General features: G+C 37.7%; 1 protein-coding gene across 5 annotated transcripts in view; it reads left to right on the forward strand.

The window, feature by feature from the left end:
* MBD5 (methyl-CpG binding domain protein 5) overlaps positions 1-11,529 on the forward strand; it is a 105,133-nt gene extending 93,604 nt beyond the window's left edge. For 4 of the 5 annotated variants that reach the window (XM_028745507.2, XM_028745516.2, XM_028745497.2 and 1 more), the window contains 3 exons: positions 3,565-3,638; positions 6,944-7,019; positions 8,098-11,529. In XM_028745507.2, the coding sequence (XP_028601340.2) occupies positions 3,565-3,638; positions 6,944-7,019; positions 8,098-8,169 (222 nt within the window). In that variant the 3' untranslated portion in view covers positions 8,170-11,529. Of the gene's footprint in view, positions 1-3,564; positions 3,643-6,943; positions 7,020-8,097 lie in introns of those variants that run through there. The other variant, XM_077935877.1, reaches the window with a different exon arrangement.
* Positions 11,530-13,624: the final 2,095 nt, after the last annotated feature.

The raw sequence follows: 13,624 nt of genomic DNA on the forward strand, positions 1-13,624 counted from the left end.
CGGGGCTGCCCTTGAAGCTGTCCCAGAAACTCCAGCGGGTGCAGAATGCTGCAGCGAGGCTCCTCACGGGGTCCCTGCCAAGGGAGCATATTCATCCAGTGCTTTTCAAGCTGCACTGGCTCCCGGTGGAGTACAGGGTCAGATTTAAGGTGCTGCTTTTGACCTTTAAAGCCCTTCACGGCCTAGGACCCTCGTACCTACGGGACCGCCTCTCCCGGTATGCCCCACGGAGAGCCTCAAGGTCCATAAATAGCAACACCCTAGTGGTCCCAGGCCCTAAGGAAGTTAGATTAGCTTCAACCAGAGCCAGGGCCTTTTCAACTCTGGCTCCGGCCTGGTGGAACGCTCTGCCTCATGAGACCAGGGCCCTGCAGGATCTGATTTCTTTCCGCAGGGCCTGTAAGACAGAGTTGTTCCGCCTGGCCTTTGGCTTGGAGCCAATTTGATTCCCTCCCTCTCTTTCTTTTTTCTTTTTCTTCTCCTCCTGCGAGGAGGCTATATTTTAATATTTTAATGTTTCAATATTTTAATGTTGTATTTTAATTTTGCTTTTAAGTTGTAATCATTCAGCTTGTTTTTATTATTGCTTGTAAGCCGCTCTGAGCCCAGCCTTGGCTGGGGAGGGCGGGGTATAAATAAAAATTATTATTATTAACAGATGGGAGATGCAGCTTCTCAAACAAAACAAAAATATCAGCCCGCTAGCTTGTGTAGGAACATTTATTAGTAGATCTTGTGACTACTTTAACAGCAGCCACATTGTGTTACTCTTAATTTATGACTTGTTAAATTAATGGAAGTTTAATGGATTTTTTATTTTAAAACCTTTATACCAAGCGGTAATTCCAGGAAGTTCATTATAATTTTAGGACATTCTGTGCATTTATTGTTTTTTTCAAATAATTTTTTTGGAGGAGAATCATATCAGTTCAGATCCCCAGAGGTCTTTCCAATAGAAGTATGCAGTAAAAATATTTTTAATAAAGGAAAATAAAACTGAATGTTATTAGAGATAGTGCTAAGGTGATTTCTTTAAAAAAAACAAAACACCATTGATAACTTTGACTTCCATTGACAATTGTAACGTATATTTTATATTCTTTGTAAACTGCTTGAGTTTTTATTTACAATTAAGCAGTATACAAATTCAGATAAATAAATGAAATAAATTTAATATTGGCCAGGAACTCTAGAACAGTTTGCTGCATGCGTGTTCATCATGATGACCTGTATTAAATGATGGCATCTCTTGTGAATTATAAATTGGCTGTCATAAGTTAATTTCCAGAGCTAGAAAATGGGGTTCTGTGCCAGCTGTAAGCATCTTTGGAATCTCTTAGATCTTGAGTCAAGAAGCTGCTTTCCCTGTACTTCTCATCAAAGGACTATTTCACTCTGTATGAGATAAGATATAAGTACTATGCTCTGGAGAACCTTTTTTCAGGGATTAAAAATTGTCATACTATAAGGTTTACTAATGCAAAATGAATTAGTATCCCAGATTCATATCTTCAGCTAATCTCTTCAGCATGATCGTTCTATGCTGAGCTTTAATATAGCTGATATTATATCTGTTCTGATTAACTTCAGATAGGCAATACTAACATCAGTATGGGATCCACAGTTATAGATTCCATACAGTGGGGACACTGCTAGAGTGACAGCATTATGGTATTGATCAGCAAATGCCTATATTTACCCTTTTGGAATCCTCAGATCAGTTAAAAAGGATACGGAACACCAAATGCTCTACCACTGCCATATCACAAATGCTGTGATACATACTGATGTAAAGTTAATTGGCCACTCCAAGTTCTTACATCGTGCAAACGTTCAAGATAAAGGCTTTAGGTTTCAGTCCTGTTGCTCAATTGAAGCTCATAGCAGGAGTTTTGTTGTTGTAATGGTTCAGTTGACTTTATGCATTCATACAATGTATAAATTCGCTATTATTGATACAAAAAGATAATTGTCTATTTAAGTGTGTGTGTGTTTTGTTTAAAAGAAAAAAACACCAAAGATGCAACAATGAAGATAAACTAATAGAATTTATTTCAGATTTTAAATGTTAATGTCATTGATTGGGTTGGTGAAATGAACTGTGAAGTTCTTGAATACCATCGGAAAAACAAAGTTATCTACACATAATAATTATAATGTCATTTGTACATACGGCTGCACAAAACAAAGAAATCATGCTTTTACAAAGTTCAATTAGAAACGGAATTGACTTGAGCCATCTGGTGCTGAAATCTATAATTTTTATTCCTTATTTCACAACAGCTGAACTCTCTTTAGTGTTGCCCAATTTGTAGTTTTTGTTGTTAATTACAGTGGACTAAATTGTATAGTGGAATATTGGTACCAAAACAAAATGTGTTGCTTTAATAATCAATCAAAGATTAAGCATAATTGTTTTACAAACCACCTCATTCACTTGCCATTTAAATTGTGTAGACAGGTAAATCTTATCCAGGACTTTAGCTGATACGGTGCAAACCTTGATTGTTTCCACTAAAGTTAAAGTAACATTAAATCTGAGGCAAGTAAGTTGGGACTTCAGTTGCGCTAACCTGAAACTCCCTGATGATGTTGCAATAAGTGCCATGGTTAATCTTTTCCTTCCATCCTGCTCTGAAAAATGCCCTTTTATAATTTTCCTGTGTGACTTTGGGACTTTTTGCCAAAAAACAGCACAATATTAGGCAGTTGCTGCTATTCCTGCTGCCACCACTACCCTGATAAAACATATATCACGAGAGTTGTAAGCCAAGATGTTCTCTTGGTTTGAGCTAGTCCTTAGCTCATGCAGTGCAGGACCTAGATGAAAGAAATGTTGTTACTAATATGAATTTTTAAACGTTCATGTGTAGATTTGGCACTTTACAATTGCAAAATCATCCACATACAGAACAGATTTTTCATATGTAAATATAGATATGCAAGGGGTTTTATATGTGACTTATACATGTGAGTAATGTTCATGCACTTTTTGGCATGTGTGCCAATAGGTTTGCATTCTATAGGACACTTTTACTGTGACTGTATTGTTCAACTCAAGAAGCCCAGAAGAATTATACAATTGTATTGTATAGAATTGTAGAGTTGGAAGGTATCACAAGGGTCATCTAGTCCAGTCCCATGCAATGCAGGAATCTTTTTGCCCAGCATGGGGCTCAAACCCACAACCCTGAGATTAAGAGTCTCATGTTCTACTGACTGAGGTCTTCTTTGCTGTCCATGCCAGGTGGGCTTTAGTCAGTGTTGAAGTTAATTATTTTTGTTAGTATAATGTATCTGAAGGTGTCTCTGTTGTTGCCTTGAATAACTGTGTAAAGGCAGATGAATGTTATGGAGACAGAAACCCATGGGATCATAGACTGTAAGTCTACCTGCAAATCAGTATTTAATAACTGGATGCCTGAGTGAAGAATAGTTGTCTTCACCTGCTCTCACACAATTGACCAGCAAGTGGTAAATATAGTTAAGAACCGTGATACAAAGTTGTAAGAAAACTCTGAAAACCCTGAAAATGACCGACTTGGTGTTCATGTCTTTACTCAGGTGGAGCCTGATAAGTTGAAGACACTAACAGAAGGTCTGGAAGCCTACAACCATGTCAGAAAGAGGAATAGAAAGTAAGTATTTTATATATATGAAGAGTGGATTCCAGCGTAGCACTAAGTCTTACGTTCCATCAGTGCCCAATGAAATGTTCTCCCACCTGGCGCTCCCACTAATCCTGTCCTAGAGGTTTTCCCCCAACCTCCAGAGCAGATTTGGAGAGGGTGTAGCTCACACGTGGGGAGACGGAAGAGGGCAAGTCTTATTGCACAAGCAGAAATTCTTGCACTAATAGGATGGGTTCACTTTATCCTAGAGATAAATGACACTCTTTACAAAGACTGAAGTTAATTTGAAAGAAGAATTGTAGTTTTTGGTGTGCTTACAGCTTCCATACGCATGCACACACACCAATTAGGAGTCAGTTGGGCTTGGAAGAAGATGAGACAACACAAGCCACTGCCTCTTTGCCCATCTTCCTTCTCTTCTCTCCTCTCTCTCTCTCTCTCTCTCTCTCTCTCTCTCTCTCTCCCTCCCCCCACTCAGTCACTAGCCAATCTGAGCTGGGGAAGTTCCTTCCTAATCCCAAAGATGGCAATTAGCCAAGCCCATCCATAGAGCTTGCCAGAGATCATGAAATTAACATGCTCCCTGATGAGCTAACAAGCTGATTAGTGTATCCCGTTAGTAATTACCACACTGAAAAGTAGACCACAGCTTTAAAGCCACTATGCATCTTTGTAGAGAGGGAAAAACGATACACCTTAACAGATTAAAAAGCAATGAGCAGGTGAGCAATTAAGTGAGCAGCCTGCAGAGAGGGCACATCAGTCAGAGGAGAAGCAATTAACACCCTTTTTAGTTTAGCTAAGCACAAACACCCCCTTTCAAATGTAGCACCACACAAGCAGCCAGGCAGGGGGCGGGGGGGGGGGGAGAGAGAGAGAGAGCTGAGACATTTATTTGAACACATGCAGTAATTAGACAAGAGGTACACCAAAATAAAATGTAGGCCACACAAATATGTTGTTTATATAAGGATAATATTTGAAGTTAAGCAAATTTTAGTTTTGGCTCTTTTCGCATCAATTCTGCGTACATTGTATAGGGCACAAAGGAAAGTACTATATCTGCATGAATACAAAAAACGATACTGCTACCAGTTCTAACTTCTGTCAACATTACTGTTTGCCTGTTACTGTAACGTTATAGCAAAATGATTTATATTTGTTAACTCTGGGGTACCTTAGGAAGCCTTTTATAAATAAAATTCACTGTTTGAATTTTGTTTCATCTAATCTTTTCTTATATCTATTAAATTCAAGGCAATTGCTTCCCCACATTCACAGGCAACCATTGCCAGGTAGGGCTTCACCATAGGAAAATAGTTCTCTCCCACACAGGAGGGAGAGGGAAGCTTACTGTGCATTCTGGTAACGGAAGGGGCTGTTGAGCTAGATCAGAAGGCGCTTTCTGACTGGGCCATGCTTTTAGGCCAGCCACACAGACTTCTTGTCTGCACCTTATCTCATGATGTGATGTTTTCCTTGTAGGGAGAGATGAACAATGCCTTGCTTTTAGTTTTGATCTCATTGCAGGTTCCTCTACAATCATCAGTTGGGGGTGCAGACAATGAAGATTGGTAGGGACACCTGTAACTGCTCAGGAGTTTCTATTTAAGATTCTCTCAGGACAGTGCACCCACAAAGGCATTATGGCTCAAAGGGACCAATGTATTTCCTGGGCAAAGGCAGACCATGGTTACATGTCCACAGCCAGCCAAACACATCTAACCTAAAACAAGTGGGGGCGGGGGAACATCCCATATACCTTGCTATTTTATTTTCATCACATAATCCAATTGTGTTTGACTGAATCTGAAACTTTCTCTGCCACAAAGACATGCAGTCATTTCATGCAAACATGTAAGTCTTCAATTTGACCATTCTAGAAAGAGGTGTATTCAGCACCTGTAATATCTAATCATATTATCACTTCCTCCGGTTTCTCTGAAGAGTCCTTAACATTTCAGTCTTTTTTGTGCACTTGGATAAAAGTGCAATATAAATGATGCAGACAAGATTAAATGTTTGCGGGCCAGTTTTCTTGTGGCCACCGTGTGGTCACGGTGCAGTTGATGGGTGAATTCTGAAGAAAAGTACACATATAGCATGACAGCTATGAAACTAAAACAAGGCATTTGTATAGTATGCAAAGTTGCATGTTAAGCAATTTGAAAAATTCTGAAAAACATCCAGAATCATTGGTTAGCTTAATTACTGTATGCTGCCTTGCAAAAACCACCCAGTTATCTGTTTCTTTCAGTAACCAAGGGCCAAGACAGACAAGATTGATTTGCTTCCTAGATACAACATATATGTAGAAAATTGAATAGACTCTGCATATGCCATAATGTGTCTGTTTAATCTCTGTTGCAAAATGAACTTGTATATGTTTGTCACATCTGACAGTGTAAATGGAGTTTCCACTATGGATGCTATATGCACATAAGAAATTAATATTGTGCAAATGGCCCTAAAGTACATAAGCATATATGGAACCCTAAGATCCATAAAAGCCATAGATATCATGGAATATTCTGTAATTAGACTGAAGGTAGAAGACACACTATAGAAGCTTTCTTCATATTGAACTCTCCAGCTATGGAATAAATGCAGTGTTGTTCAGTTTGGGACTCAGGTAAAGCAAGGCATTGTTAAATTCTGCAGCAGCCTGGTGATTCTTTAAAGCAGCCTAAATAGTTGAATCGTGCCTTTGTGAGAGGCAATTTTTTTTGGCGCACATACTGATTGCACATAGCTAAGTTAAAAAGAAAGATACATTATCCTCTTGATACCTGCTGCTTTGTCTCTCTCTCTCTCTCTCTCTCTCTCTCTCTCTCTCTCTCTCTCCCCACCACGACAACCAGTGCTTTCTTCAAACATCCACTTGAGCATTTTAGTAAAAATGTGATAATGCCATGCTCTGCTTTTGAGCAACGTGTTCTTTGTTGTGCGGTTTGTCATTTTAAAAGAAACACCTTTAAAAGAGGCAAACTAAAATACTGATTGCCCCATAAAGTTAATTTGCAATTCATGTAGAAAAAAAAGATTGATTTTATGCCTATGTGTTTAGTGTATGCAATTTTTTAATGTTACAGTTTGCTTTTTTTGTTTTTATGCTTTTTGAGGCATAGGCTGCATTTAATCTAAACTGCTATATTGTATGTAATGGATGGTCTCCCATGGCTGAAAATCTGAGTAGAATGTTATTTCAGTTTGCAGTATATATCTTTAAATTACATATTTTTAAATTGCATATTCTACTACAAAAAATCATGGGCATTCCTGTAATTTTTTTCCTTTGTTTTTAATCCTAGAAGTGGGAAGCTAAATAATCATTTAGAAGCTGCTATACATGAGGCCATGAGTGAACTTGACAAAATGTCTGGGAATGTGAGTACCAACTGCAGAATATATAACTTATTTAAAGCAGCCGGGGTGGGGGGTGATTCTAACAAAATGATGGTTCTATTTTTGCAACTGAAGCTAAATCCTGCAATTAGAGAGCCATTACAATTTCAGCAAGCCCGGAGAACTAGAAGCTACCATAGATTATTCCAGCAGATGATATGAAGACATGAGACTTGATAAAGTTTTCTAAAACCCAGCAGGTCTGCATCTGTCAGTGCCTGGATGGGAAACCTCATGGGAACCTAACATACACCACCTTGAGTTCCAAAATGGAAGAAAGGTGGGATATATGAATGTAAGAAAGCAAGCGAATAAATAAAATGGGACCTTTTAATGACATCTCTTAAGTCTGGAACCACAGGCCTCATACTCATGGTCCCTTATAGTGCAATCGAGTGCATGTCTATCAAGAAGGAAGTTCCTTTGAGTTCAATAAGGCTTAATCGCAGGTAAGTAAGTAAAGAATTGCAACTTGCAATATGCGTAATAAATTATCAATGGGCCTCAGTCTAGCACACTTCCTCTTGGCTTGCATACAAATTGTTTGACTTCATCACTCCTACAGTAGGGAAGGGATACACATTTAAAGTCGAAAGGGGCGTGGTGGTAACACCATTCAGGGCAGACTCTTAACGTTACCTAGCTGCATCACTGTAGGCAGCTCACTGTCATTCTGTATCCCCACCTCTGCTATGGGAATAATTACTTGGGTCTAATGGTGCTCTGCACAAGCATGAAAATGCTTCTATTTCCCAACTTGGGGTGGGTGCTGATTTCTCCTGACCTCCTATCTGTAGCTTTAGTCCACCTACTACCAAAATCTGAAACACTATTCTTGGCAGGGGGAAGCCAGAAAGCCCCATTTCATGAATGCAGGTCGTTTATAGGATCTAACCCAATAATAAAGCCTTACATAGTTGTTTATAAGGATTACGGAGATGACGTATATGGGCTGCTTTGAACACAATGAAAAAAATACTCTATAAATAACAAGTATTTCATTATTGTTAACTGGCTTCCAGCATTTTCATTGTTGTTGTTACCTTTGTGCTTTTTTCAGGTGCACCAAATTCCACAGGGAGACAGACAGCTGAAGCCTCCAAAACCCAAGAGGAGGAAGATCTCTAGATAACATTGAATGTCTTTGTTACTGGTCCAGTACTTATTTAAAAAAAACAACATGCACATATATATATAATATCAGGATGGATAGAGTTCATCACCACAGGGTGCTAAACAAAACAGTGGTACAGTATTCTTATTGGTAAAGAAGGAGAAGTTAATCCAGATCTTCAAAAGATTACAGTGTGTGTATAGAACCCTTTTTTCTATAATACTAAAATTGTGATTATAAGAAATAGTCCAAATGTTTCTGCAAAATTTTCATTGTGTATATAGATAAAACAGAATTTCATGACGATATCTCAAATGTAAATAATGTACAATATTGTCATGTACAAGCGTACCTAATGCACACTTTATCTTTTATTGTACAAAAAAATAGTGTACAAAATTCTTTGGTTTCTATTGAGTACACATACAAGAGACTACCAGTGTAAAGTGATAAATAAAAATACAGCCTAAATGCTTTTATATAATAATGTAAAAGATGCTGTTTTTGTATTTAACAGCAGTTGAAAAGGCATGATTATGTAATACCTTAATTATGACATAACACTTCTCGCCACTGAGTGTTCATTTATAGTGTCTGTTTGGAATGAACCTTGCCTGGAAGTGTGCTGTACTCCATTTAAGGTCTCTGTAGGAGAGTGCAACCTTGCAGATTCCTAAAGGGATGTGGGATTGCAGGTCAAATTAAGAAGTCAAACACTGCAACTGCTGGTTGCATTTTTATTATTATTTGCCTGAGTTTTAAAGTAGAATGCTGTAGATTTTTTTATTAAGAATATTTAGATAGAATATTTTTAGTCCGCTATTGCTTTAACAGAGTTTCATAGCCACCTGTTTTTAAAATCAAGTTCATCTTATACCAATATTTCTTTTGAACCCCTTCATAGCCTAAATTGGCTAGCCCAATATTTTGAAACGGGGGACATGGTTGATTTTAATGTATGGGAGCAATAGCCCAGTTTTAAAAACCATGCTCATTGCTAATTTTGTTAATTGTCAGACCTTACAGTTCAGAAAAAAATGTTCCTAAAATTAAAGAAGAACTTTCAGTGGCCAGTTGTGCCTGGGTGTTTTTATGGAGTTCAGTGGGACTCTCTCAGCACAAGTGGTCACTGAATCACCCTACTGATGATACTGATGCCCACTGGCCAGTATTAATATTCTAGTTCTGAAAGGTGGCTTACAAAACTACTAGCAGCACTGGCCAGGATCCAAAGAACTGCAGAACTAGTTCTGTGCACCCAACGGGCCTGTGTTTCTTGAACAGAAAATCTCCTTCCCAACCATATGGGTAGCAAACCACTTCCGAACCTGAGTGGACTTACAAAAACAGTTTATGATACAGCGTGGGGTCTCTGGTTAAAAGGATATTTGTGTCAAAAAGAATCCAACTAGGCACACCCAAATCTTTGGATGTACCTTAAAGGTAGCTCTTTGGATCCCAGCCAATGATTTTATCAGTATTATGTAACATATCAGATTTATTTTATTTAATAAGAATTATTTATACCATTAACAGATTCTTATATATATATAAATTTATATGAATTTATATATATATATATTTATATATATACATATAAATGTGGCAGAAATGTGCAGGTTGAATCTATTAACCAGATTATTTATGTTATGTTAAGTTTGAAAGAAATGTGAAGCGTGCGTTAGAAAGCTGATCATACACTACACAAACCTAAAACCGCCAGGCATTGTCAAAATACCAGTATCTTTAAAAGAAAGCGTAACGCAGTGTCACTTTCAGTGTTGATGCTGCGTGTGGCAGCAGTGGCCCTCCCCTTCTCCCCAGCCAGCCCAAAACATATTCTCTGTTTGCCATGCCTGGGCCCAAGATGGAGTCCTTAGGACCACCTTCTACCTCTTCATCTGGGAAGCCACCAATGTGTTTTATTCTGGAACTTCGTTCCTTATAATGGCCTAGTTACCTCTCCTAGCAAAGACTGCTGGTAATTGGCACCATCCACGGCTGATAGAACGATAACCAAAATCTAGTGCTTACACAAGGAGTATTCATTCCCTGCCCACATCACCTACTCCATTTTCCTATGTGACATGAGCCCCATTAGCCCCAGAGGGATCTGAGGGAGCAACATGCCCATGGTCCGCTCTCCTGTGCCAACGCACACAGCACTACCCCTGGGCTAGAGGACTTGCTCTTATCACATGTGGACCCAGCCCTTCTCCCTTTTTGCCACACCCCAACCCGAGGGAATGCAATTAGCTACACTAAGCTACAGTGGCCTGGAGACAGAAACCCTTCCTTCTGCTGGGTAGGTTCATTTTGTCTTTTGTGTAATGGCAGGGCGTCCTGCCATAATCCTACATGAAATCTCATGTGAAGTGATCTTTTGTGTAGTTTAGTTAGCACTCTCTTTTTTTTGTTTTGTTTTGTTACGAGTTGATGTGTTTGTTATGTTTAAAGAGTTAATGTCCATTTTTCGTACCAGCCTGCTTTCTGCTCTCGTCTAAACAGATGTTTCTATTCATGAATACTCATGTGTGTGTGTATGTTTGGGTGAGTGGGTGTATGTTTATATTTAGTTCTCTCTCCCTCCCCCCCGAGTTATTTTTTTTTTTTGTCCCCAAAACTGAATTTGTATTGACCAACCCTTCTTTTGACATTTTTAACTAATTAGGTTTGTACTTTTCTCACCAATGTATACTTTACATTAGTAGACTATGTAAAGTATTTTTGTGCACTTGATTTCATTGGTTAATATTGGCATTGATGTGGGTGCTAGGAATAGTTTGTTTCAGTCCATATAGATTTTTTTCCTTCCTCTTTAGAGTTTTTATGGTTTTATGTAAGCAGTTAATGTAAATATTGTGAGCATTACAGGTCATGCAGTGTTGTAACATTTTAAAAAATGTTGCACCTACTTTACAATTAAAACGCTGGTCACTCGTACTTGAATTTTGCCCATAGAGCCATTTCTTTCTCTTTGCATTGAAGCATAAATTACTTTTTTTATTGAGGCCCAACCCTTCTTTCTACGCTTATTTTTTTTTGTTTAACAAATCTATATTTTTCTAACAGAAGATTTTAACATTTAATTTTTTTTTTGCCAACTTTCTAACTTATGATGAGATACTCCTATATTTAGAGAGTGAGAAAATACCCTCATTTTGGAAAGTGGAATAATTGAATTCTGCAACTTGGCCCAATGACAGAAATCACAAGTGGGACACTAAAGTTGGGCCCCAGAAGATTAATTAGCCTCTCATTAGATCGATTAGTGGATGTTTGTGTGGTGTTTTGAGGATATAAAGTGGTAACTATCCTCATGTGTCTATTTATTTATTTATTCTTGGTGGGTTGTGATAAAATTATATAAAAATCAAAGGAATTATTCTTCTTTCTATCATGGAGCTTTATGAACACCATATAATTATTTCTATTTATGGAAAGGGTTTAGTTCCTAAAACCAATTATTTAGTGATTGCTGACAGTAGTTATGAAAATAATATCTAAAGGGGAAAGTTAATACATGTCCCATATCAGTTATGGCCACAGCCTAAGTTTGGGGTTATGATTTATAGTTTTATATTTAAATTTACCAATGCCATTGTGCATACAACTTGCTAATAACGCAATATTACTGTGGATTCCCTGAATATTAATGGTATAAAGTATCATGGTGGACTGAATTACCTTTTATTAGCTACAGTTTGTATTTTGCTACATAGGGTTTTTAATATGAATATTCCAGAAGAGCAGTAGCATAAGAATGCTTTTCTATTTTAAAAGAACCCCATTCTAGTCTTACTAAGAGTTAGATTTTTTAAAAAAGAAACAATATCAGTTTTGTAAAAATTTGATAAAATTGTCAATATTATGATTAAATCACACAAAAAGCCTCACTGTTATGTTCTCTTCCGGAAGGGGGCCATGTCTGCACAACACCAGTCTGGGAGGGGGTACATGTCCCTGACTTAAAATGGGGTGTATGTTGTACTATTTAAAAAAAACACATAAAATTAGTTAAATATATAAATCCTCAGATAATTTGCTTATGATAGAAAATCTGGGACACAGCACTCAGTTCTCCTGTTGTGTCCAGATGTTAATAAAGATGTCAACTCATGAAATACTGTATCCAGCAGGTCCATTTAGAAAGAAGATTGCATGATGGCTGTATATTCTGCACTGGTCATCTGTAGTTAAAACAGAGAATTCTCAATTAATTCCCCTGCGACTGGGTGTATATTTGTGAGGATCACAGTTGTCTTGAAACTGATCAAAAAACCCAAAACGCATTATTTTGTATCTGCGATCCATTGCATCCTACACATTTTAGGCATTTTACAAACCTGTGCATCCTACACATTTTAAGAACCTGTTACTTTGACAGCTAATACTTAATCAATGAAGCTGTGCAGCAAGCATGGTAGTTACATTTTACTTGATTGGATAATAGGTCCATTCAATTTAGCACCAACAGTGACCCACCAGATACCCACAGGAAGCTCACAGGACTTGATGGAAAGTCCTGTTGGTCCCTGATCTAGCATGTTTCACCTTCTGATGTTCCATCTTTAAGCTTTTTTTTTGGGGGGGGGGAATTACAGCCATTGAAAAATAAATCTTCCGTGAATTGGTCTAATACTCTTTTTAAAAAGCCATATAAGCCAGCACCACATCTTTTGGCAACAAATTATGTGCTACTTGAAGAAATACCGGTACTTATTTTTGCTTGTCCTTAATCCATTTTGTTCAGTGACCCCCTGTTCTAGTATTTTGATGCTGTAGGGGCAGGGAGACACATTCTAGAATTGGAAAGAATTGTACTAGTTTAATATATCTTGAGTTTTGAAATGGTTGACTAACCCCATTCTACCTAACCTTAAAGGTTTTTGCCAATCCTGATGTATCAAAAGGTGTCGATAAGCAGAAACTCGTATCCCAATGTCCATTGCCTCCATAATCCTGAATATATCCTTACCCAAAACACTGGCATCAGCCATGCTACAAAGTTTGTCATTACTCACTGAGAAAAAGGAGGACTTCTAAATGCAAAACTAAAAAACTAAGTTATTTATTTCTCATTAAAACATCCATGGAAAGCATATGAAGCTTTTGATGTCACTAATTAAAATGGATTTGCTTTCCAATTGTACAGATGAAAAACACAAGAAAGTGAGATCTAGCTACCTTTTCCCTCTCAATTAATTGGGGGTGGGGGGAGAGATCAGGTGGATTTTATTATAAGCCACAGTAATCTACTGCTGTGTTTTGAATTTATGGTGTAACTTATTAGATAAGAAAGCAATAAAGAAAGAGGTCATAAATACAAAATGGATAAAAGGAAAACTGCAATGTGCAAGTTTGCCAAAGATTCATTCTCAAGTTCATATCACTCAATTATAGACACCACAGGACTGAAAAAATTAAGCTGTGCCAATACACGTTATCCAGATGTTTTGGTTCTAGTTCATCC

The sequence above is a fragment of the Podarcis muralis genome, chromosome 1 (assembly GCF_964188315.1).
Source record: "Podarcis muralis chromosome 1, rPodMur119.hap1.1, whole genome shotgun sequence".
Lineage (NCBI taxonomy): Eukaryota > Metazoa > Chordata > Lepidosauria > Squamata > Lacertidae > Podarcis > Podarcis muralis.